General features: G+C 39.9%; 2 protein-coding genes across 6 annotated transcripts in view; one reads left to right on the top strand and one right to left on the bottom strand.

Annotated features, from left to right (window-relative positions):
* The window catches only part of INTS8 (integrator complex subunit 8), a 48,294-nt gene extending 43,773 nt beyond the window's left edge, over window positions 1-4,521 (top strand). Inside the window, exons 24-27 of the mRNA XM_007164935.2 lie at window positions 462-535; window positions 616-680; window positions 841-884; window positions 4,313-4,521. Coding sequence (XP_007164997.1) covers window positions 462-535; window positions 616-680; window positions 841-884; window positions 4,313-4,429 — 300 coding nt within the window. The 3' untranslated portion in view covers window positions 4,430-4,521. The remainder of the gene's footprint in view (window positions 1-461; window positions 536-615; window positions 681-840; window positions 885-4,312) is intronic.
* CCNE2 (cyclin E2) lies at window positions 4,434-18,893 on the bottom strand. Of its 5 annotated transcripts, none has more exons than XM_057532145.1 (12): window positions 18,778-18,893; window positions 17,571-17,610; window positions 17,378-17,474; window positions 17,232-17,288; window positions 16,156-16,307; window positions 14,734-14,869; window positions 12,388-12,534; window positions 11,015-11,110; window positions 9,467-9,601; window positions 7,299-7,410; window positions 6,380-6,537; window positions 4,434-5,956 (listed from the first exon to the last, which is right to left on the bottom strand). In XM_057532145.1, the coding sequence occupies exons 2-12, from the start codon at window positions 17,582-17,584 to the stop codon at window positions 5,843-5,845; spliced, it is 1,218 nt and encodes a 405-aa protein (XP_057388128.1). In that variant the 5' UTR covers window positions 17,585-17,610; window positions 18,778-18,893; the 3' UTR covers window positions 4,434-5,842. The 5 variants fall into 5 exon arrangements, with proteins under 5 accessions (XP_057388128.1, XP_057388130.1, XP_007164996.1 ...); XM_057532147.1 differs by having other exon boundaries at window positions 18,782-18,870; XM_007164934.2 differs by lacking the exon at window positions 18,778-18,893 and adding an exon at window positions 18,548-18,588.
* Between the last annotated feature and the right edge of the window lie 7,214 nt (window positions 18,894-26,107).

Raw genomic sequence — 26,107 nt, 5'->3', positions numbered from 1 at the left:
CCTACATACCTGACTGAAATGGATCTGTTTTCTATGTTAAGCAGACTGGCCTACATTTTGCCAAAATGAGCTTCTGTACTTGCCAGCTGTGAAAGGTTTAATTGGACGTTCTATATGTCCTTGAATGTTTGACACTTATGTTTGGCAGTTTTCCATTTCCTTCAGTTTTCTAAACTGGCTTTTTCCCAGCTTCTCATTCAGGTAAAGCTCTAAAAATTTATGATTTAGGTCACTGGGGAAGAAAATATTGGGCAGACAGACACTTGTGTAAGGGTTTTTTACAATTAAAATTGGATGGATTCCATACATATGAGCTGATCCACTCAGCCTGATCTGCAAGGCCTCTTATATTAAATAATGTACTCTTGACATGAGAATCATTAAAAATTACCCCTCCAAAACCAGTAGTCATTGTTGATACTAGTTACATGAAACCATTTTCAATTCTTTTTTTTATGTAGGTGGCAATTTTATGTCAGTTCCTCAGAGAGATTGACTACAAAACAGCCTTTAAATCACTGCAGGAACAAAACAGGTATGAATGGTTTTTGAAATAAAATGCAGTTGAAATTTTTCTGCTTAAGAAAGAGGAAGTAACTGAGTTCTGTTTTTCAGTCATGATGCTATGGACTCCTACTATGACTACATATGGGATGTTACCATTTTGGAATACTTGACTTGTATCCTTCATCAACATATGTGTGTGATGTTAGAACAATTCATTTCTGTAAATTAAAGAAGTGTTTAATATTGTATATTTTCTAAATAAAAAACAACAGTTGAGAATCTATCATGATATTTAATAGTATCAAATTTATTATTCTTAACTCATTCATTTAGATCTTCATCACAAAAGAGGAGAAACAGATAAAAGACAAATTGCGGTAAGTTATTTTATGCCTTGATTCTTCAATGATGTGCTTAATTTCCCTAATACTAAACTATTTCCTGTCTCATACAGCATCAAAGTCCTTACAGTGGCCTGCAAGGCTGCATGTGACTTGACCTCTAGCTATTCATTCGACTCTCCCTTGCTAACTTCTCCTACACCAATACCCCTACTGTTCTTGGAACATGCCAAGAACATTCACTACCAAATGGCCTGTGAAATTTTCTCTTTCAGGAACATTCTTTTAACTTCCCTCAGGTCTCTTCTCAAATGTCACCTTCTTAAGAAGTAATTGTCCTTTCCTGACCATCTTATAAAATAGCAATGTCTCTCCCCCCTTTCCCTTCAATACTCTTAATTCTCATTTCCCTTTTAAAACTTGTCTCCATAGCACTTATCTACAACTGACATACTGTATATTTACTTATTTATTGGCTGTTTCCCCATGAGGGTAGGAATTGGTTTTGTCACAGTTGATACCTAGAATGGTGCCTGGCAAATAACAGATGCTCAGTAGTTACTGGATGGATGAATTATTTATTTAAATTTGACTTATAAACCAAAACATTACAAATTCATGGTCATTTTTACTAGCCTAACGTTTGCTGTGTCACTGTTACCATATATGTTTTCTCTTTGCTCTTTCACTCATTAATAAAATTATATGCTGTTTATTAAGTGTCCTTTAAAGCTTTGTACTTGGACTAAATTGTATGGCCATTATTTAGAGGAAACAGAATAACAACAGCATCTTTCAAAAAAAAAGAAGAGAAAGGAAAAAGAATATGGTGCCAGTTCCACTTAATTGGAGACTACTCATTCTCCCATTTCCAACTTATCCAGGGCTGGAAGGCAATGCTGAAAATTTCCCAGTTCCCTGATGGCGTTTCTAGACTATCTCTACTTGTATCATTTTTTAAGCCCTTTCTCCTTGGAAGCTTACACGTACCTCACTAGCTCATCTAAACAACTACCTGGCTGTTCCTCTACATGCATCAAAAGACATGTGATCAACTTATCCAAAAACCCTGGCACTCCAGGTTCCATTATTACCTTTACTCTTCATCAGCCACCCACGGCCAGGCATTTTTGTCAGAATTGCTCTACATAAGATCTCTGTGCCAGTAATCTATCCCTTTCTTACTTTCGGGCTCCCATGTTCCTCATGATCAGTGACACGTTCAAGTTCATGACCAAGTTTTCCCCAGTCTGTCAGCCCTTTTCCAACTTCCGTTCCTTCCCTACTGACCTTGAGTACAGCAAATACTGGCCTGTGTACTCTCAGAGATACTGATTCATTTGATTTGAGATGAGACCCTGGGATCCAATTTTTAAGTTTTCCCAGGTAGTTCTGATTATAAACCAGATTTGGGAACCCCTTCTATCTATGGTTGACTGTCGGGACTACTCTGATTAATATTTTCAGCATCTTTGCTTTTTTGTCTTTTGCTTCATCTGGAAAAGTCCCAACCCTGAATCAGTTCAAAAATTTATGCTTTTTTTCCCCTGAGCCACTGAGTTCTGTTGGAAATAATCCTACAACTGTATAAACTTGTGCCACTACCAAACCATGGCCTCCAACCTTAGCTGGCCACTCATTTCTTTTGTTTACCTGCCAGTGGTCAGTGGTCTGCATTCTTTTTTAGGGAATATTTTAGACTTTCACCCTATTAAGCCCCTGTCCTCTCTCCCTTTTCCATTTTCAGTAACTTCCTTGTCTGTTTGGAGTAGACCAGAAAAAAAGACTGATTCAGCCCCCATCCTTGTGAAAGTTGTAGTCTTGGGAGTTGTGGCCCCCTGAGTGCCAGCTTCACATTCCTGTTTCAGGTCCCTGCTTTCCACCTTCAAAATAATTGACAACTGTATTCATTGTTAAGTCCATGCTTTTAGTCAGTAAAAGCTTATGCTACTCCTTGATGAAGACAAGTTTTTATGCTTTTGATTCTATCCTTTCAGTGATTCTGTCCCTTTCAGTTAGTTACCTCCTCTCCTATACTGTCAACCACTCCCATACCTATAAACTATTTCATCCTTAATAGAAACTTCTCTTGACTGTACTCCACCTCTCTCTCATCCCTTCTCTGCCTAGTTTTTTAAAGCTCTTTGACCCAATACAATTTGACTTCTGCCGTCCCCACTCTTTAACTGTTCTCAAGGGTCACCAACTGCCAAAGCCAGTGAATACTTTTCAGTCTTTATCCTGTTGTTTACACGCCTTCCTTCTTGAAATTCTTTATTCCTTTGGCTTCCCTGGCATTTTTACTCATTTCTTCTCCCTGACTCTTCTGCCTTTTCTTCTTTGTGGGTATTTCCCTCTGTCTACCCCTTAAACTTGGTTTTCCCAAGAAGTTAGTCCTTGGGTATTTTCTGATTGCCCTACATTCTCCCTAGGTAACCTCATCCACTCATGGTTTTGACCACTACCCACCTAGGATGTGTTATTTCTCTCAAATATCTGGCTCCTATTCCAATTTCTGCCTTATACTTTGAACTTTTATAGCCAGTCATCTTCAGGATACTTTGTTTGAAATGACTCTTTAGTTATACCCCACTACTAGGTTTTTCCACATGTATTCTTTCATATTGAAGTGGCATCATCCGCAATTCCTCCTACCCGCGAACCTAACTGATGATCATTTCTGGAGAGTCTTAGCTCCCTTCAAGCTACCTATCAGAATAGTCTCTGTTGTTTAAAAAAAAAAAAAAAATATATATATATATATATAGGAACTTTTTTAAACAAAAGGTAATTTTAAGGTCCTAAAACATGCTCTCACAAAACACTCCATGGCAGAATACTATTATGGATTTTTATCAGGCTCAAGTATTTCTAATCATGAAAGAGAAGGGTCACTATATATTATATAGTGCTGAGCAAACTAGATATTTTTTACATATTAAAAAAGTGAAGCCCTGAAACATGAATTTTGATATTTCAAGTTATTTTGTAGGAGCCTTAATTGTAAAAATGTGTCAGATTACATGTAGAGTTTATTTACTGTTTTTCTAAAAATATTTAATTTATTTATTTGGCTGCACCAGGTCTTAGGTGCAGCATGTGGGATCTTTAGTTGCGGCATGTGGGATCTAGTTCCCGGACCAGGGAATCGAACCTGGGCCCCCTGCATTGGGAGCATGGAGTCTTAGCCACTGGACCACCAGGGAAGTCCCTTTACTGGTATTTTTAGTGAAATAAATTTACATGAATTTACTTAATGTTACTGAAGATAATTCCACAAACTATGGTTCAGTAATTGAGTGGCTCCAGTCAGTCTTTATGTTAATTTCTTCTACACCTCTTAGCATCTACAATTAGAGGTTCAGTTTATCATTGTTAGCAAGTAGGTAGTTTTACATTTTGTATACTAGCAAAACTTTGTTTTTGACCAGACCTCTAATAACATCACTTTTCTGTTTTGGAAGATCAAAGCCATCGGCCAGACAGAATTGAACGCAAGCAACCCAGAAGAAGTGTTACAGCTGGCAGCGCAGAGGAGGAAAAAAAAGTTTCTTCAAGCAATGGCAAAACTTTACTTTTAAGCAGTTAGTTAAAATTTTTTAACTTTTATTTTTTAAACAATGGGCTAAAAATAAACAGTATTAAAAGATTAAGTTTATATAATACATATTTACATATTTAGTGGCGTTTTCTTTTCAGACAAAATACTGAAACATATTAGTTTAAAAACAAAAACTCTACAGAAGACTTCACACCATAACAATAAGCTTAAATTTATAATTTCTTCAAAGGAAGAAGAGATTCACATGTCCAGTAACAGAATAAACTAGTAATCTAGTATAATTTTTCTAATCAAATCCACTTTTGAGGCTGAAATTTCATTTTTAAAAAACTAAAATATTTATGTAGAAGTAGCTATATACAGCAAGTTCTTATGTCAAGGTTTTGTTTTTTTTTTTTAAATAAATAGATTTCTAGGAGTCGTATACATTTACTGCTTTTCTGCCTTAAGAAAATACAAGTTTAGGTCAAGTGTTAAGCTTTATCACTTTGACACTGTCCTTAACTCATAATGTAGGAATTTAAAAAGGACCTTAGCAGTTTTGCAAACATAAATAAAGCCTTAGTCACACTAAACTGAGATAACCCTAAAGATTTTTTTTTTTTAGAGTAATAAAGTGACTTTCTCATATAAATAGTTTGAAAGGGTACTTAAGTTCTTCGCCCAAATTGTGATGTACGAAAAAGTTATTATGAAGCAACTTATACGTCAGAGCCCCATGGAGGAGCTACAGCGTTTACCTTGTTCATAACTTCTTTGGTATTCCCACTGTTTAGCGCACAGTTTAAACACCATGTTCATCGAAGGTTTACTGGTTAAAAATGTTACGGCAAGGCAAATAAAAATAGTCAAACAGATTAAAGTTCACCATTTTTAAAAATTCAAGTTTTATATAGCTTGCCACAGCAGCTATAGATAAATTAGTCACCTTATTACAAAACTAAACCTTTGTAAACAAGTTTAAATTTTATTTTCAAGAACCAAATTGCACTAGTTAAAGAGTTTATAAATTTTGAGAATCTAAAAACTAGATTCAAAGTACTGTATCACTTAATGTACCCTTTAAGGTAGCACTTATCTAGTCAAAAACTCCAATGATGAAATTCCTAGTTTATCAAGATAAACACAGTAACACCATATCAAAAAAATTCTTATGTCATGAATCATGGCTGGCTTCTATCCAGTCAGTGTTGGGAATGAAGTCATCTTTGTAAACAAGTCCTGCTGTTTCTTTAAACAGCGAACATAGGAATTAAATTTCCTCCTTAGTGAGTGCCAATTTTAAGTGGTTTTTTAAATCAAAGAATGCCAGTGAAACTTCTGAATCGGCCAGGACAGCCACAGCACTATTTTCCTGTAAAACTTAAGTAGTTAAGTTCTATGAAATGCTACGCAGCGCTTCATCAGTTCCAACTTGTTTGCTCAGTTAACTTTAGTGTTTTCCTGGTGGTTTTTCAGTGCTCTTCGGTGGTGTCATAATGCCTCCATTGCAAACTGGTGACAACTGTCCCCCCTTTCTGAAGGTGTTCATATAATTTACTTCATCCTATACATGTGAAGAAATCACACAGAGATTAACAGCTAAGATAAAGCATTGATATGGTAAAACAAAGTCAAACCAGACTTCTGTGTACTAATTTGACACTACTTAGGCCTAATATAATCATCTCTTTATGTGTTTGCAACTGTGATTAGTCATATTTTAGAGGTTCAACTGCCTGCAACTTGTATTTTTAAAAACTCTTACCTGGACTATTGGCATGAATCTTGAGACACTTCACAAATCTTGCTTTGACTTCAAAGTTATTTTACTAGCTTTTCTACATTTTGAAATCAGTGTGCCCATTGGAACTTTCTATCCCCTTACCATCTTATATAACTGCTTGAAATATTATTCCGTCGTATCCTTACTATCAGTTTCAGTGACTTACCAAATAGTAAGACCAAAAACTACAAGAAAGAAACATACCAGCATAGCCAGGTAATTTGTATGTGTCTGTATATGGTGTCTGTCTTCCATAGAAATCTTCTTAAAAACCTTCAGCTTCACTGGGCTAGTACTTTTTACTATGCTGACAAAAGGCACCATCCAGTCTACACATTCAGAAATGTTGTCCCACTCCAAACCTAGATAAAGAAAAGTTAGAAAAATGTGGTTTACATCAGAAACATATGCCTACTTATTTGCTTGTGCTTCAGAATTTAAAGATAGTTAATTTAAAATTCATGTAAAAAAGGAAACCAAAACAAGCACATAATATAAACCAAAATCAGCAAGTTTATGTGGGATTAGCAGATGTAAACTACTGTATATAGGATGGATAAACAACAAGGTCCTACTGTATAGCACAGAGAACTATAGTCAGTATCCTGTGATAAACCATAAGGGAAAAGAATATAAAAAAAGCATGTCTCTGTATGTATAACTGGGTCACTTTGCTGCACAGCAGAGATTAGCACAACGTTGTAAATCAACTATACTTAAAAAAAATTAAAAAAAAAAACAAGTTTAGCAAATCAAAACAGACTATCACTCTCAAATATGTTTATAATGTGACTATTTTGAGGGAGAAAAAGACTTAGAGCTTCTTAGCCAGTACCTGCTGCATAGGAAACTGAAATTGTCAAAACCCAAAGAACTCTTTAGTGTGGAACTATAATTACATTGACTAACTTCAAATGGATTTAAATTCCATTAGACCTTACTTTTTGTTTGTGGATATTTATTGAGGATTAGAAAGTACTTCTAACAGAAGGGAAGATAATCGCTAAACTGCTAACTCTTTTCCATTAAAATTTTAAATTCTTGTTTAGCAGGATGCTAAGTTCAAAATAGTCCCTTTAAAAGTTGTGAATGGATAAGAAGAGAACAAAATATACTGTCTTACCTGAGGCTTTCTTAACCACTTCAAGAGAGGTAAAATGGCACAAGGCAGCAGCAGCGAGTATTCTGTACTGGAACTCTAATGAATCGATGGCAAGAATACACAGATCTAAAAGCTAACAGAGGAAAAAGTATAAGAATTTAGGAGAAGGATGAGTACTACATGTCACTACTAAACATCCGTCAGCTAACATTTTAGATTGCTTATGATGTGGACCATATGCCAAGAATTGCTAAAACTACAGGGATCCAAAGAGAAATAAGCTGCCACCCTGAAGGAAGTTCAGTCTTGTTAATAAACAAGTAAAGGATTGTTACGATATAGCATGATGTGTACTATTAGGAAGTGCACCTGATCCAGAGTGGGAAAGACAGGGAAGACTTTTGCTTAAATGAGTCTTAAAATACAAGGTAGCCAGGAAGACTGGGAGGTAGAGAATGTTCTAGATATAGGAAACAGAATTTACAAAGATAAATGAGAAAGGATTACTTTTCTTTGAACTCAAGTAGTTCAGAACACATAAGGTAAAAAATATGAAATAAGGAATATCTTTCCTTCATTATTTTAAAAAAAGGGAGTTGCTGGAGAGGCATGGCCTAGGTTAGATCATAAAGGGTCTTTAAGAAGTCAGAACTTTAAAGTTCTTACTGATTATTGAAATTACTAGAAGATTTTAAATCAGGGCAATTACATTTTAAGAACAATCCCTTAGACTATGGTGAAGCAGAAACACAAGAAGGGAACATGTTTCTAAATAGATGAGTTAAGAGGTAGTACAATCCAGGCAATAAGAGATCTGAACAACGATCAGTGAAATTGTGTAAAAAGGTTAGATTTCAGAGGCCTGAGGTGATACCTGTCCAGTGAAATAAAACTTATTTTTGTCCCCATGGGTCCAGAAGACAGAAACACGAGTAGAGGAGTTGGAAATGAATTATTACTATTATATATCTCTAGAAACTTTCCACACTGTTTATCAGCTTATCAAAGGTTTGCCCTATCAAAAGCCTTTAGCTGCCTAGGGTAATCTGGGATGCTAGGAAATCTGATGGAAAATATTAATATGACTTCATTAGAAAGTTCTACAAAATGAACCAATTCTAATATATTTACTGGTTCTCCAGTTTTAGTGTTCATAATGAGTTTACTAGATTTAAAACACAAGTTGAATTTCAACGTAGGTTACTTAAAACCCATCCAGAGTACCACAGTTCCTTCAATTCCATGTGTAAGATTTTCACATCCTACACAGAATAAGAATATGGGTGTTCTTCACTTATATATGGCAGGTACAGCAGCCTTAAGATCCTACTTATGAGAAGCAGGCAGGAAAGAATGGTACCATCCTCCTGTAATTACTTTCTTAGAATATTTGTTATACACTGGCCTAGGAAAGTTTAATTTAAACTTAAATTTTTAAATAATGTTATTAACTAAATGAGGTGATTTTAATTTTAACACGTAAAATAGGTTCCCTGTGTATTCAAATATAAGAGAGTAAGATAATTTTACAGAATAATTTCACACTATTATAAAACCTAAAACAACTGGCTGAAAAATACCTTTCCCCATGTTACATCAAAAAGAGGTATTTAACTCTCTACCTCATACTCCTAAAGAGTAAAAAGTGCTCATAATATATTTAAAGAAGCTTATTTATTTATTTATTTATTTTTGGCTGTGTTGGGTCTTTGTTTCTGTGCGAGGGCTTTCTCTAGTTGTGGCAAGCGGGGGCCACTCTTCATCGCAGTGCGCGGGCCTCTCACTATCCTGGCCTCTCTTGTTGCGGAGCACAGGCTCCAGATGCGCAGGCTCAGTAATTGTGGCTCACGGGCCTAGTTGCTCCGTGGCATGTGGGATCTTCCCAGACCAGGGCTCGAACCCGTGTCCCCTGCATTAGCAGGCAGATTCTCAACCACTGCGCCACCAGGGAAGCCCTCATAATATATTTAAACGCAAGTTTTAAAACTTTGTTTTCTAGACTTTTCAGTAAGCAATGTAAATATTGGGGACAGAATTTTATGCATCAGAAGTTTTGTTCTAGTCAATTAAGGAATGAGTTTAATTCAGTATGCTGTCATTTTGTTGTGTAGCCTATTTAACACTATAAATACACTAAATAAAACCTGTAATTAAAAACATTAGCAAATATTCAATAAAAATATCAATACCTGAGCTATCTGAATGAACTTTTCCTGAGAATACTGAGGTAGAAGAACTTTAGGAGCATCTTTAAGAGCATCAACTTGGAGGAAGAGATTTAGCCAGGAGATGACTGTTACAGGACAAAGTTCCCATTTTAAAGCCTGTTAATGAAATTAAAATGCCTGTTAATAAATGTAGGTATATATACCACATTATATAGGTACTTCCTTAAATAGTCATTTAAGAAACTTTTTGCTTTGGGCATATTTCTTCCTATTTTCATAACAATATTTATAGATACCTCACAATCTAAGGCTGCTTGTGTTTTAGTCTATTATTGATACAGACCCCTTTATTATTCTCTAGTTATCTTTATTGACAAAGTTCCTTGGACCTATTTTTCATTCCTACTTTTCTCATTTCTTGCAGCCCCTCGTCTTCCAAATGTATTCTCTTCTTTATCAAAACTGCCCTTTTAATTTTATTCAATAACTCCACAGCTAATTCCATTCAGATCTCTGAAGAACTGATTCTACACTTTTTCTTTCTGTGATCTATAATGGCTTCTGTTCAACATGTAAAAGCTAAAAAAAAGACAAATCCTAATTTATGATATCTTTCTCTCCATGAAGCCCTGGGACTTTACCATTTATAAGAAGTCAAAAATAATTAGGAGAGAACAGAGAGTCTTAATGCCTGTAGGACCACCCAGAGAATTCCATCTTCCCATTATATATCCTCCTTATACTATACTTCAAGTCTGAATCTGGATAACTTTGTTACTAGAACATAGCAGAACTATATTCAATGTCTTATAATACCCTATAATGGAAAAGAATCTGAAAAAATATATATATATAAAACTGAATCACTTTGCTGTACACCTAAAACTAACACAACATTGAAAATCAAGTATATTTCAATAAGAAAATTCCTTTTAAAAAGAACAATATCAGCATGCCAACAAGATCCCATTCTTACAGAGCTATCAATCTGAATGTTTATAAACATAACAAATTTATAATGTATATAGATATCTTGTAAATGAAAGTCATATTGATTGTGTTTTCTTGTGTCCTATTTATAAAACCAGGATGCTCAAATTCGTAACATACCTTCTAGTAGCTAACATTCACCCTTTAATCTGTAATTCAAGGCCCAATTAAACATCTTAATGCTTCTCTACCCTTCTATTAATAGCCCTTCCCATGCATATAGAAAAGAAAAAAGGCAGTGAAATAATTCTCATTCTCCACCTGCTGGAAGAAGTGGAAACTCAGAACTAAGATTTGAGAATCACTGTTGGAATTCATTTATATACACATGCTATGCTAACTACCTATAAGTTTTGAAAGTGTTAAACACTTTTAAATTAAGAAATAATATTCTCAATATAGGAAAATTGAAAGATACAGAAAAATAGAGTTTACAGGTTAAGCAAATTCCCTTCCCATCTTAGAACTGGATCCTAGTACTAAAATCTCAGTTTTGACTACTTAACATTGTAGTCTTTGAGTTTAGTAAATTACAGAGTTATTAAATTGCAACTAGAAATAATAAAGATATATTATTACCTTTAATATAATGAGTTCCATCCTTAAGATATCCTCTTCACTGCAAGCACCATCAGTGACATAAGCAAACTCTTGCAGCTTAGGAGCGTAGATTTCCTTTAAAATAGATTTAATTAATATCAAGCACAGTTGAGAGTGAGATTAAAACAATAGAATTATATACAAACCAATCTAGGCTTCATTTTTAAAGGACAAAATGATTATAAATCTTAATAAAATAATTCTACGATAGCCAAAGCAACCTTACCTTTAAAGATATTTTTCGTATCTGGGTATCTAAATTAGCCAACTATATTGATTGAAACATTTTTATAGAACTGATTTTGAATCTTAGTTAATAAACAATTAGACTATTTTAACCAGTCATTTCAGTGACTGGTTAAAACAAAAAGCCAAACTTGTTTTAGGATTGCCTAGTATATCAGACTAAAACAAGATACTCAACAAATAAGGTCTAGAAATTGAAAACATTAACTTTATCCTAGTACAAAAGTATGGTTATTCAAACAATAATTTGTGCAGTTTGGTTGATGACAGGTCTGTCTTAACAGTTCAGAGAATAACAACTAGAATGATCAGAGGAGTAGAAGAGATGCTGCCACAGATGAGAACAGGCTAAAGATCAAGATTTCAGTCTAGAAAGGTATCTGAAACACACAGTATGATTTCAGGTAAGGATACACTGAATACAAACTTATTCAGCAAATTTGGCAGAATTTGGGGATAGCCCTTAAGGCTCAAAAGACAAATGTGGAAGAGGAGAAAAATACACTGAAGAAAATTAATGCATGATTCACAGTCCCTCTTCTACCCTCAAAACAATACAGGCTTCAAAAATTTCAGATGAAGGTACTAATGATATGTGTTGAATTTAAGAAAAGTAGATTGAGATCATGTGAAGGAAAATCTCAGGCAGGAAAGGTGTTTCCTTCTGTCCTAGCACCATCATCAGATATAAAAATACTAGGCTGGATATAGACCATTATTCTAACCTAACATAGCATTTATTGCATTTGATTGGTTAATTAGGTTTCAGAGACCATTTTATTGAATCCAAGTGCCATAACTAGGTATAGAGAGACAGCGTTGGTCTTTCTGTTTGGCACAGTTAGCCATGGAATATTTCACCTAGATACTAGCTCCAGAATCAAACCAGAGACTTATAATAGGCTCAGATACTTTGAAGGGAACCATGATAATTATCCTTCCACCCAAATCATAGTGTTCAGCAAATGTATTGGAAAAAACTCACTCATCTTTCCTAAGGATTAACATATCAAAAGTGGTACACAGTATTCTCTGGGATTAATGCATTGGTTAAGACAAAAAAAGTTTGCGGTAAATATATCTATGGATAAACTTTGAGAACTTACCTCAAGTTTGGAAGCAATGAATAATGAGGTAATTCCAATGAGTTGAAGCATATTTTTATTTATATCCTTTTGTGTCAACATAAATCTATCAAAAAAGTCTTGCGCAAGATAAAATGTTTCCCTATGAAGTGTGTATACTTCACACACCTAGAGAAGAATCCATTTAAATATTATTCCATTAATTTCTCCAAATTAGAAAGTTACCTCTTAGCATACCAGATTTCAGAACACTTTCTGAAGCCCAACTTGCTTTTTAGGATACCAAAGCTAAAATGGGGGAAAAATTAACATGTGCTAATAGGATAAATCTATTACAGTCCTCTTAGTTTTATAGGTTTTTTTCACATAGACTTACTGTGTTTATTCCCAGATACATTTACACTTTTGCTGACTATGGATGAGTACTTTTTTCCTATTAAGTTTCTAATTTCTTTAAAATTAATTTTTATTGGAGTATAGTTGCTTTACAATGTTGTGTTAGTTTCTACTGTACAGCAAAGTGAATCAGCTTTACGATACATATATCACCTCTTTTTTGGATTTCCTTCCCATTTAGGTCACCACAGAGCACTGAGTAGAGTTCCCTTGGCTATACAGTAGGTTCTCATTAGTCACCTATCTTATAGTGTCAGTAGTGTATATATGTCATCTAATTTTTATTGATGACAAATGGGTAAGTTTTTATGCTTAGTTTATACTCTAATAGTTCCAACTGATTCTCTTCATCATTCTACATATACATTTAACTACAAAATGACAACTCTGTTCCTTTCAATGTTCTTACCTCATTTAAGAATTATAGAAGAAAACTGAATGAATAACAATGGTGATTGACAAAATTTTTATCTTATTCCTTGTTTCTGACTATAATGGGAATTCCCCTAATGTTTCACTATTGTTATTAATAATAAGTAGTATCTGTCATTTCCACACTTAATATAGGGAAAGCTTTTAATTCTCAAAATAACTTCATGAAGTAGGAAACAGAGGGACAGACATACATGAGTTTCTAATAAACACTTAATGTGTTAAGGAAATCTATCCCTAGTTTATTGCATATTTAAAAGTCAGGAATGTATACTGAATTTCAAAAAATAACTTTTACATCTATGATATATAACCTTATGATTTTCTCCCTTAAACTATTAATAGATTTTCAAATGTTGGACCATTTTTGCATTCCTAGATTGAAAGAAATACTAAGACAAAGTAGAGTTTAATGCTCTGCTGGATTTTATTTATATTATATTTGGTTTTGTATATATAATCATATATTTAATGGAAAATAGGGATAAATTTGATAGACAACCACTGAATAAAAATCAATGTAACATAAAAAGGCAAAATAAAATAACATCAACATAATTGTGCTTAAGTTGCATCTATGATCATTAGACATTCAGAAAAGTCAAAATCCAACTACATTCTTGTACACACATGATGGAAACATAATCTTCCCTTCTAGTCAGAATAAGGAATAAGATGACCTGACTCAAAAGGACAACATTTTGCAGTCTTAACGAACTTTTCTGATAGCTTCTGAGATCTATTCTGCCATGTGTTTCTCCACCAAAAAGCCTGTGGTAGTTCCCCCTTAGAGTTCATTGTCTCTATCTATATTAAAGACAGGGAAACTACAGAGCAAATATCCAAGGGCTGGGGGAACATTAGTTAGTTATCAATATAAGTAATCATCTCAATAATTTTAGAGATTCTTTCAGAATTATTACCCAGAGAAAGGGAATGGGCCTAAACAAGAGAGGGCACAGATATTTAGGGACTTCTGGATAACTATTATTCCTTTAGATTAATGGTACAGCTCATTTCTGAAAGGAATAGAGGGATATAACAAAAGCAAGCTACATGGAGCCTCGAGGGCTTAGGGCTACTGGATATTCAAAGCCTCCTTATCATTTAGGATATAGAAATTAGGATTCTAAATCATAATTTGATTTTGGTGATGAAGAAAAGGACTTCTGAGGGTCCTGAAGCCTAGTCCTGGTTCTTTACATTGCATAGCAGAGTTCAAAACCTTGTCAAATTCTGTTCATCTTGAGTATCCTTGGCACCAGGCACAGTGCCTAGTACACAGCGATACTCAGATACCACAACTTCTGAATTGGGTTTGGGTTGTATGGGATCTAGTGGCTGTGTCCTCATGATTTTACTCTTATCAAGCAGACAGTCAGTTTCCATTTTGGTATCCTCAACTACAGTGAGTAGCCCCCCCCAGAATGGCTCCTGGCAATAGGTAATATACCATGAAGGCACATGGAAAGCATATTTATGTCTAAATATTTTTCCACCATACAGACAAAAAAGGAAATTTGTATTGCTGGAACATACCTCTAAAAGCCAGTCTAGAAGTATTGACCTCATCTGTGGTTCCAATTCAGAATGCAGAACTTCAAAATGTTTGTCATGAACATATCTGGTCTCTTTTTTTAACATGTTTAGCCAAACATCCTGTGAACATCCCCAGCTATGGAAAGGAGCAAAATAATTGTGTGACCTACATAATATACAAGCTACCTGTTTCACATAGAGTAAACTCAACTTTCAAACACTGAAATCCAACTTTGAATTAGAATTTGGAAGGACAACCTCTTAAAAGTAAATCAGGAAAAATTGCTACTTTTAGAAACCATTTCTTTAGCATGAAATTATACAGCAAGAACTTGGACTATGAGAATCTAAATTGACAGATTTCAAGAGTGCTTTCTAGTCCCCATTTATTTATAATTTACAAAGGCACCTGTTTAAGATAACCATGTTTTCTCAAGAGCAACACTAAAAAAGTAAATATTTAAAGCATATGATCCCAGCAGAGACAGTCTCAATCACCTCCAAATAGATCATCACTACATTACAGTGGGGTTAAGGTGGGACAGTATGGAGAAGAGGAAGACTGGTGAGTTTAAATGTATGAGTCCATTAATTTGCTTATTAAAGCCAAATATAAATTATTACACTACACATTTTATATAATTTGTACCTCTTAGTCATTCATTAACTAGAAAAAAAAAAGTATAGACCTTAATAAGTAGGCTTGGTAAGAAAAATAGCTGATCTATCAAATGAAAATGCAGTATATGTTAAAATTCTTCCATGTTAACAATTTAGGTAAATTATTTAAACTCCATTAAAAAGGTGATTCACGGTTTCCCTGGTGGTGCAGTGGTTAAGAATCCACCTGCCAATGCAGGGGACACGGGTTCGATCCCTGGTCCAGGAAGATCCCACATGCCGCGGAGCAACTAACTCTGTGCGCCACAATTACTGAGCCTGTGCTCTAGAGCCCGTGAGCCACAACTACTGAGCCTGTGTGCCCTAGAGCCCATGCTCCGCAACAAAGAGAAGCCACCACAAGGAGAAGCCTGTGCACACCAATGAAGAGTAGCCCGCCCCCACCGCAACTAGAGAAAGCCCGCGTGCAGCAATGAAGACCCAACGCAGCCAAAAATAAATAAATAAATAAATAAATCTATAAATAAATAAATAAAAGGTGATTGAGTTCTTCTGATAAGGCTTACAGTCTGCAGCAAGCAAGTGAAAATAATGATATAGAATCAATGTTTTAAATACCCATGTCATTTGCATATAGCATTACTGTTAGATAATATATGCTGAAAGACTAGTAAAAAAAAAAGCAGTTTTTCTACAAGTTTTTCTATCTTATAATGAAGGCAAAAAATAACTCAAAATAGCACCATATATTACATCAGTAAATTTTAATCTCCGACATTAAATTACTGAAATTTTTCTTACCTTAAATCAGGCAAAGGTGAAGGATTAATGAAAAGATTTTTAAATCTGTAATTTGTAAATCTGGAGAAGTCGCTTGTTCCTGTTTCTTTGTGGGGTGTTTCAATGATAATGCAAGGACTGATCCCCCCAGATAATACAGGTGGCCAACAATTCTGTCATTTAAAAAAAAAAAATATCTTTGTGAAATAGGAAACCAGCTTTTGTCTTGGATCTTTTATAAATGAAAGCTAATACTTCTAAACAGTCTACATTTTTCCCCAAACACCATCGTTAGCTAACATTGCTGATTAAGCTGACATACATATTTTATAAATAAGCCATATAGCTCATTTCAATCTTCATAAAGAATAACAGGTAGGATGTTTTAGACAAAATACAATTCTGGAAATACAAGACGTTAGGTATTGAGGGAGAGGAAAAACAACAACAAAACACGTGTGTAGTCAAATATTAATCACTTTCAAGATTATAAAATTTTCCCTCTATGTTTAGCAATAGTGGCCAGGGCACCTTGCTTTATAGACAGCTACCCCCCCGCCCCCCACTCATTAAGGCCTGTTCCAGTACTTTCAAATACAATACAAAGACAAGACCTTAAAAGTGGAAACAATTACTTAAAGGACCTTTTCGCCAGTCAATGCTGGTTTCAAAGAGAACCACTGTTTCTAAAGTGTCTTCTGTACGACACATAGGAAGAATAGGTAGCAAAGGGCTGGGTGCCAGTCTGTCAGTGACCTCACATCCTATTTATGCCCTAGGAGCAACCATTAGGACTCTCCACTATAGTCAGACAGGGAACAAAGAGCAGTCCATTGGACAGATTAGGCGGGCCCTGGTGCACCAGGCAGCTCCTAGAGGGAGGGATTTACAAAGAGGAACCAGCTGCGTCAAGGCTTACTCTGTAGCTGTAGTAGGATTCAGGGACATAAAAACCACCCAAAGACAAGCGCCTTCCCGCTGACCTCTAGGGGCATTAAAAGTGTCAGAGGACCCTTCCTATCACAAAGCAATAACACAATTCTATTCTTTTTTGTCCTGCATTTGTCTCCCCCAAACCCAGCCCAGTTCTGCATTACCCTAATCTCATACTGATGTTTCTTGATGACCTTCTCCTCTTTTCTTTTTTTGACATCCTGGAAAATAGAAAAGGCCATTGTTAAACTAAGGTCCCTGCAAGGAATCTTCTCTTTCTCCTCTCTCTCTTCCCCCCCCCTTAACTCACCTGGGCCGTTTTTCTCTTCTTGGCCTGAATTATCTGGGTTTCTTGTGGGGAATCCGTCTGACTGGGCTGGGGCTGCTGTTTAGCTTGTAAACGGCTACTATAGAGTTTTTAAAAAGGAAGTTTAATTAGTAAGTGACGCATTTCAAAGGCAGCAGCCAACTCTGAAACATATCTCCAAGACAAATAACGTTACCTGCGTCTTGACATTCTCTTCTTTCAGGTGTATGAAACCTCTGGAGGGGAGAGGAAAAACCAGAGTCAAATACATTGTCATCCATACTCTCCAAGGGCCATTCAGAGGTTATAACTAAGTCCCTCAGGAGATGACCTGAGCCGTCTTACGACGATGATTTCTGCAGTATGTTAGTGCATGATTTCGGACTCATGCTTTTGGACACATGCCTGCATTTCCTCAACGAAATGTACAGCCCGGATGAGAGCGTCTTCAGAAATTTGCAAACCACCCTCAGCGCCCGGAAAGCGCAGGGAGGCAGATGGGTCTCTTCTGCGTCCTGCAGTCTCTCCCCCGGACAGCCCGAGTGGGGCTTGGGCAGCGCCCCTACTTCCCCCCTCCCATCCTGCCCGAGCCGCGGGGAGAGGGGGCTGTGGAGGCGAAACACTGTAGAGAAGCCGGTTCCGCGCCAATTTGGAGAGCGGCGGTGGCGGGGAAGCAGGGGGCGGAGGGAACTTGTGTCACGTCCTTCAGTCTCCTTTCCCTCCTTCCCAGCCCCAGCGGACCCTGCCCATCGCTTGGAGGGGCACCGGGACCCCGACTACAGATGGGGGATGGGAGTGAAGGAAAGGGAGTTCAATTAATAAAGGGGGAAACTGGGCTTGTGGGGGAACTTTTCTCCCCGTGAAGGAGACCCAGACCCCCACCCTCTCTCCTGCGGGATAGCTCTCCAAATGGGGATGGCAGAGAGAAGCCCCCAGAATGAGAGGCTTTCCGTGGCCTCCCACTTAGGGGCAGCCCTCCATCCACCGCCGCCTCCCAGGCCCCCTGCCAAGGGTCCTGACAGGGACGGAACGCGGGGACCCATCGCCCCCAGATGCCTAGTTCTCAGCCCTCCCACTTTTCCTCACCCAGGCTCCCGCCCGCGGGATGGATCGGCCCTGAGGGGGGCCTTTCTCTCCTCCCGCATCCCGCCCTACGCCCAAGCACCTCCTCACCGCCAGACCCGCTACCGCTCGGCTCTCAGCTGGCGCCGGCGCCAACCCAATATATAGGCCGGGCCAGGCCCGCCCCGCACGCATGCGCCTCAGACTGACACCTCCGGACAGTGCGCTCCCCTCCCCCGCGCGCCCGTCCGCAGGCCCGCGCGGCGCGCCCTGCCGTGAGTCCGCGCGCCCGCCCACCTCGAGGGGTCGCAGAGCCGGCTCGCCTAAGCCCTGAACTTCACCTGCCTGTGCGGCGGGAGGGAGTCTCTCAGAGGCTCCTCTTCCGCAGCCCGGCTCCCCGCCGCTCGGCTTCATCTCCCGCCAGTTCGTTTCTGTCCCCTCCCTCTCTCAACTCTCGGACGCCGTGGGTGTCAGGCCGCGGCCTGGCCCCGGCGTACGGCCAGGTGGAGGCGGCTCGGGCGAGCATAGCGTGGCTAGGAAGTGGCCATCCTGTGGCGCACCCTGGCTGTCCCGCCTAGGCCTCCAAGAACCCGGGTTTTCCGAAGAGACTCGGGGACCAGGAGGGCCCGCCCCTGCGGGAGGAGCGCAGCGTTGGCTGGCGAGCTGGCCAATGGGAGGCGAGGACTGCAGCACAACGTGGAGCGGCTGCAGAACGTAAACACAGCCGGGCGCGCGGCTGGCCACGTGTGTTCCCGCGCGCCACCCAGTCCCCTGGGACCACCGGCGGCCGCCTGTGGCACCCCAGGGCAGCCATGCTCAGGGATGCCTGTCGTGCACTTTGCTCTAGCCCGCCGACCGAGGTACGTATCAACTCTGTTTTCCCGCTCTCTGCTCCGCCGAGCCGGTTACCCTCCCCGTGGGTGGGTCATCCGCACCCCGCCGCCCTGCCACTGCCTGGCGGCTTCCCACTCAGTAGTTCCAGCGCAGGAAACGCTGGCGCCAAGCCGCGCGCTCCCTCTCTCTTCTCAATCTCCAATTATGGGGCCCCCAAGGGTAAACACCTCTCCGGAGCGGGGCTGAGGGTGGCATTGCCCCTTCCTCAAGAGAACAGTGGCTCTCCAGGGGTCACGCCGGGCGGGGAGAACGGTTCCACCACGTGCAGTCTCGGATCCCGCCCCGCCGCCAGCGCGCCCTGCAGAGCCCGCGCGAGCCGTCAGCGCGGGAGGGAGCCGACCGCCTCCGAGCTGTAATGGGAGGAGGCGGTCCGACGCGTTTCCCTCCTCTTCTCCCGTATCCAAAATTTGGGTTCCCTCGCTGCCTCTACTAACGCCCCGCTCCAGTGCGCACCAAGATTGGACATCTCCATGCCGTTGATACTCCGCATACTGGGTTTGCGGCGGGAGCAGTGGGGCTGGGGGACGCCGGCGGGAACAAAGACGCCCGGGGCGGAGGAGCCTTGCGAAGGCTTCCTTGAACCCGCGGCAGCTCGGGCCGGAAGCGGGCAGGCCGTGTTCGTCTCTCTGCCCTGACTCGAGTGAGCCGCTGGGAGAGGCCGAGGAGACCTGGCCGCCTGCGCCGACCAGGCGTTGCGGCCCAGGCGGGAGCCCTTCCCGAGATGCACCAGGAGGCGGCGGCGGGGACCGTCCCGGGGTCCTCGCCCTGCGCCTTTTGTGTCGCGCCGCCCGTGCGGGGCTTAGAGCCTAGAAATAACGAGTGCTCTTCGGGCAAAGTCCTCTTTCAAGATTTTCCCTCCACAGTCTCGAGACGCCGGCAAAGTAATTGTTTTTCTCCCAAATTTACGCATGAGGAAATAAGAGTCTTGCTCAAGGTGACATGGAATCAGAAAAGACCCAGAATCTTGTCAGTCCCAAGAAACGTCATACTATTTATGATGCTTTGATGGCTTTCTCGGAGGGGTGAATTGGCTCTTTTTTGTAGTTACCTCAAAACGCCGTGCTGTTCCGGTGTAAAGCTTAGAGAGCTAACAGCGTGATAATAAGAAATCGGAGGCTTTCCAGCAAGCGCGGGTGACCTGAACATAAGCAAAACTGGTGGCCTCCATGAGTGAATTTGGTAGTCAAACCGAAAACCAAGCTTACAGTGTTGACGCCCATCACTGGGCCAACTAGTAGATTACTTGTAATTGAGGCACCGTGATTAGAAGTGTTCTTTGGACAATGCCGTTGACTATGAAATGAACAGGGTGCAATCCTAGTAAAGGAGAAATTAAAAACAATCCTAAGACTGTGTGGAAACGGACAGGGTGAATTCTGCCGTATTACAAGTACCTGGTCACTGGTCAAGTGGGACTAAAAAGAACATGTGCTTACCTTTCAGATGGAGGGAACTTCCCATGTTGCTCTGGCTGTAGGTTATTGGATCCTTCTGAGCATGCGTTTCCTCTAGAAAAGATAAGACACTCGTTTCAAGGGTTGTTTCAAAGATTAAATTTTATACTGTGTATAGAGACCCTCTCTTGCATGTGTACCTGTCACAGAGCAGACGCCAAGTGCTATCTTCACTCTCCTATCCACCCCCCTTACTAGTTTATACCCATAGAAATTAAGAAGCAGTTTTAAGGATCCTGAATAAAACAGGAAGCCGAATTATGAAATTGCTGTTTCCCAGAGTTTTGTTCTTGTAGTTGTCCTTCTGGGTACCTATTTTAGGTATCATCTTTCAATATGTTGTCTTTGTTTCATATTTGTATATGTTCAATTTTAGCTCCCTCTTTTTCTACTCATCCCAGTTTTAAAATTCACTTACTTTGAAATGTATGGAATTCCTTTATACTTGTAATAATTTTAGAAACTTTGGCATTTTCTAAAGTATACTTTCTCCATTGAAGATGCAAAGTTAAAACACCATGGTAAATAAAGTACAGTGCTTTCATTTTCAGGAAAAAGAAAAAAAAAAAGATTCTTAGAAGGACAGATTTTTTTAAAAAAATCAGGCCCAGCCCAGTTATTTCTTGTTTCTGCACCTTTTCTGTGCCATATCTCCTCTGTGAAGCCTTCCCAGACCTCTTTCTCTGTACTCTTCGGTCATGCTCACCTCCCAGGACAATAATTACCAATTAAAATGTCTTTTATCTCCAACTAGGCCTTGGACCTTGTTTTGTTCATTTTTTTTATAGCCAGTACCCACCAGTTCAGAGGCATGCATACATAATAAGACACTGGTAAATACTGAATTGAATTATGGATAGGATATCCCATTATAGATCTTTAATTCTGTAAGGTTAGAGTAATGGATGAAAATTATTCCCAATTAATATTAGGATTTTTTAAATTAATAAACTGTTTTTTAGAAAAGTTTTAGATTTACAGAAAAATTGAGCAGGTAGAACAGAGCTTCTATGTACTCCTCTACCCTTCCCCACCACAGCACAGTTCCCCCATTATTGACATCTCATTTTAGTGGGGTGCATTTGTTACCATATGAACCAATGTCGATGCATTATATTATTATTATAATGCAAAGCTAATAGTAATTATTAAAGTCCATGTATCATTCAGATTTCCTTAGTTTTACCCTAATGTCTTTTTACTGCGGCAGGATACAGATATCACATTTAGAAGTCATGTCTCCTTAAGGTTCCTCTTGGCTGTTGACAGTTTCTCAGACTCTCCTTGTTTTTGATGATATTGACAGTTTTGAGGAGTACTGGTCAAATATTAATATTTGGTAGGATACCTTTCTAGGGGAATTTATCCGAAGTTTTTCTCATGGTTAGACTTTCTCATGGTTAGATGGTTATGGGTTTGGAGGAAGAAGATCACAGAGGTAAAGTATCATTTTCATCACATCATATCAAAGGTACATGCGATCATCATGGTTTATGGCTGCTGATGTTGACCTTGATCACCTGGTAGTGTTTGTCAGGTTTCTCCATTGTAAAGTTGCCCCCCATCCCCTACCCTTTCCATACTCCACCTGCTCTTTGGAAGGAAGTCACTGTGTGCAGCCCACTCCTAATGAGTGGAATGTTATGCTCCCCCCTCCTTTAGGCTGAAATATCTACATAATTTATTTGGAATTCTTCTGTGTGTGAGATTTGTCTCTTCTCCCCCATTTATTAAGTCATTCAATGATTTATTTATATCTTTATCTTGTTGCTCAAGTTGTTCTACCTTTGGTCAGGGTAATACCTGTTTATTGTTATAGGGCTGATTTGAAGTTAAAAGTGAATGTGGCTAAATGATAATCAGCACTTCTCACGTAATAGGAGAGGAATAAAACTTTTCCCCCCATTTGATTAGACTTGCTTATTATCCCTATTAGCCAAAACACAACTATAGGAGAAAAATCCTTCCAAATTTTAATACTGGATTGCCCATCAGACTGTTCCTTTTATTGCCTCATTAAGGACATTTTTCAGTAAACTGAATTTATTTTTTACATGGCAAGTGGTGGTACAATGACTCCTAGTGTAGTTTGGTGCCGCTGCCTTGATTTGTGCTAGGGCACCAACAGTTTTAAATACCATTGCACTTTCGTCATCAGAGCAAACATTAACACAGTGAAAAACACAAATGTCTTAATTTTATTGTGAAAATAGTTGTGACGTTTTGGTCCCCCTGAAACGGTCTTTGAGACCCCCCAGACATCCATGGAACACACTTTGAGAACTGCAGACCTAGTTTCCAAACCAGAGTGCTGGGAGTCATCTTAGTCATTCCTTTCTTCTTTTTTCTGAGCTCCATAATTACAGTTAGCACTTCCTGAGTAAGATGTTGTGAAGCTCTACTCTGAGCTTTCACATTGTATTGACTCCTGTAATCCTCCACCACTGTGAGCCAGGTACTGTTACTGTCACTCCCACTTTACAGATGAGGAAGCCAAGGCACAAACGTAATTTGCCCGAGTCCCATAGTAGAGTCTGGCTCCAGCCCCCCACCTCCCCCCTCGCTGTGCTGCCCCCAGTTACCATCACATCATTCCCAAATTCTCTTTTTTTCTTCTGCCTTAGTTCAGGACTCCATTCTCTCAACTAGTGCAGTAATCTAACTGGTTTTCCTGACGTGTGTTGCCCCTTCAATTCTGCCTTACAGTGTATCTCCCAAGCTCTCTTTCTAAAGCACAGATCTGCCCACGCAGTCACCGGCCTGTTATGGATCACTTTGCGTTAAAGGCCAAAGCCCCTAACTTAACACACAAAGCCTCTCGAACCCAGGAAGTCCACCTGGGTGCTGTTCCGCACATACCTGCCTTCTCACTCATGGCCTTTGCACCTGTACCTCTCCGCCCCACCTCCACTGTCTTCCCTAGCTAACTCCCAGGGATCTGTTAATATGCAAATATGCCTTCTGCAGAAGCTGTCCTGCCCTGCACGAGGGAGGGCTCTTCTCTACACCCTTTCCTCTGCGCTCTTCTCGTTCTTGCCGCTACCACTGCCCTTCCCAGGCTGCTGGCAGCTCCTGGGGGCAGGGGCCGCCTCCGTCGCTGGGACCCTCACGCCGGGCCTGGGGCCTGGCTGACCACAGCGCCCTTTGTGGGATGAATGGCGGGGGCAGTAGAGGTGTGCTCCCTGGGGACGGCCCTCCTAACTAGACTCCAGTAACCGCTCCCTTGAAAGAGCTTTGCAGCTGGCACCTTGGCGGGCCAGCAGGGCCGCGGATGAGCGCTGCCCTCTAGAGGCGGAACTGTTCCCGGCCTCGGAGGCTGCAGAAGCACCACGGAGACTAGCCCGAGAGCGCTGGCTCTGCGGCAGCTGCCCTTGGCCGCCATCTCAGAGGGAGGCCCTTGAGGAGGAAGGCATCGTAGGGTGTGAGAGCTAGAGGGCACCCTAAAGACGATTGGTCCAGCCCCCCCAGGGTTCATGATAGTCCACCGTGCGAAGAAAGAACAGGGATAAACGGCAGCGTTGGAAATCCAGAAGCTCCGGGTGGAGGTTGAAACAGGCAGGGGGGCGCTGGTTGGCTCAGCCTGCTCTGGGCCAGGCGCTATTGTCGTTAACTGGAGGGCGTGGACTGTCCACAAGAGCTTACGTTCTGTTGGTGTCGGGACAGAGAACAGATGTGTAACAAATAACTATCAATGAGCACTATGGAAAAGGTAAAATGTTCTAACAGGAGAGAGGGGACTACTTTAGCTGTAGGGGGTAGGGAGGGATATGGGATGGACTCAGAGGAGGTGCTATTTTACCTAGTGCATTCATTAATTCAACAAACACTAGGCCATAATATGTAATAAGGTAAACAAAAATTCCTGTCCCTTCGGAGCTTAATTCTAGTATGGGGGGGCGGGGCATAGAAAACAAACATGTTAGATAGTAATAAGAACTCAGAGGAAAAATACAGGCAGCGTAAGGGAAGTGATGGGAAGTACTATATTAGATAGATGTTCAGGGACCTCTCTGGTGTGACAGCTGAGCAGAGAGCTGTGAAGTGAGAGAACAAGCCGTGTGGATAAGGAGGAAGAACATTCCAAGCAGGGGAAGCTTGGCATAGTTAATGGACCACAAGGAGGTCAGGATGGCTGGAAGGGAGTGTGCAAGGGACAGAGTGGGAGAAGAGGCAGCAGGAGGAAGCGTTTTAAAATGATCAGCGTGACTGCTGTATGGAGAATAAATTCTAACGGGGATAAGTAGAAGCAGGGAGACCACTTAGTAGACCAGTCGGTCCAGGTGAAAGACTGTGGTAGCTTAGAACAGGGCGTGGTTGCAGGGTTGCATTCAGGACATATGTTGAAGGTAGAGCTGAAAGGATGTACTGATGGATTAGATGTGTGGGATGGAGACAACCCAAAGGTGAGCACCTAGATGAACGTTTGTCACTTATTGGAATGGGGAACATGAAGGGAAGAGTGGCTTTAGGGCAGGATGAAGTCAAGAGCTGGTTTTTGACAAGTTAAATGTTAAAATGTAGGGGAAAATTTTTATTATAAAAATTTTAAATGTTCAGCAAAATTGAAAGGATTTTATCATGGGCACCCATATACTCACTACCTAAATTTCATCAACATTTTGCTATGCTTGATCTCTCCATCTATCCATCCCTCTTCCATCCATCATTCCATTTTATTTTTTGATGCATTTCCAAAAAAAAAAAAGTTGGGGTTATCAATACACTTACCCATTAACAGACTTCAATATTTGTTTTGTTTTTGTTTTTTTTTTAGTTGTAGAGTTGATTTCTAATATTAGTTTCAGGTGTACAACATAGTGATTCAATATTTGTATAACTTATATTCCATTTAAAGTTATTATAAAATCTTGTTTATATTCCTTGTACTGTACAATATATCCCTGTATTTATTTATTTTATACATAGTAGTTTCCTCTCCTCTTCCCTCTCCCCACTGGTAACCACTAATTTGTTCTCTGTGAGTCCATTTCTGTTTTGTTATATTCATTTGTTTTATTTTTTAGATTCCACATATAAGTGATAAAATACAGTATTTGTCTTGCTCTGACTTATTTCACTAAGCATAATACCCTCTAGGTCGATCCACATTGTTGCAAATGGCACAATTTCATTCATTTTTATGGCTGAGTAGTATTCCATTGTATATATATACACATCCTCTTCATCCATTCATCTGTTGATGGGCACTTAGGTTGCTTCCATATCTTGGCTATTGTAAATAGCGCTGCTATGAACATTGGGTTGCATGTACCTTTTTGAATTAGTGTTTTCATTTTCTTTGGGTATATACCCAGCGGTGGAA

Source organism: Balaenoptera acutorostrata, chromosome 17, assembly GCF_949987535.1.
Source record: "Balaenoptera acutorostrata chromosome 17, mBalAcu1.1, whole genome shotgun sequence".
Taxonomy (NCBI): domain Eukaryota; kingdom Metazoa; phylum Chordata; class Mammalia; order Artiodactyla; family Balaenopteridae; genus Balaenoptera; species Balaenoptera acutorostrata.
This window is presented reverse-complemented; position numbering and strand designations above follow the sequence as displayed.

Excerpts from the sequence above, each read along its gene's own strand:
- CCNE2 (XM_057532145.1), bottom strand. Across the intron at positions 17,289-17,377 it reads AGAAGAGAAAAACGGCCCAG|GATGTCAAAAAAAGAAAAGA; the intron begins GTGAGTTAAGGG and ends TCTATTTTCCAG. Across the intron at positions 16,308-17,231 it reads AACATCAGTATGAGATTAGG|AATTGTTGGCCACCTGTATT; the intron begins GTAATGCAGAAC and ends TTTAAATGACAG.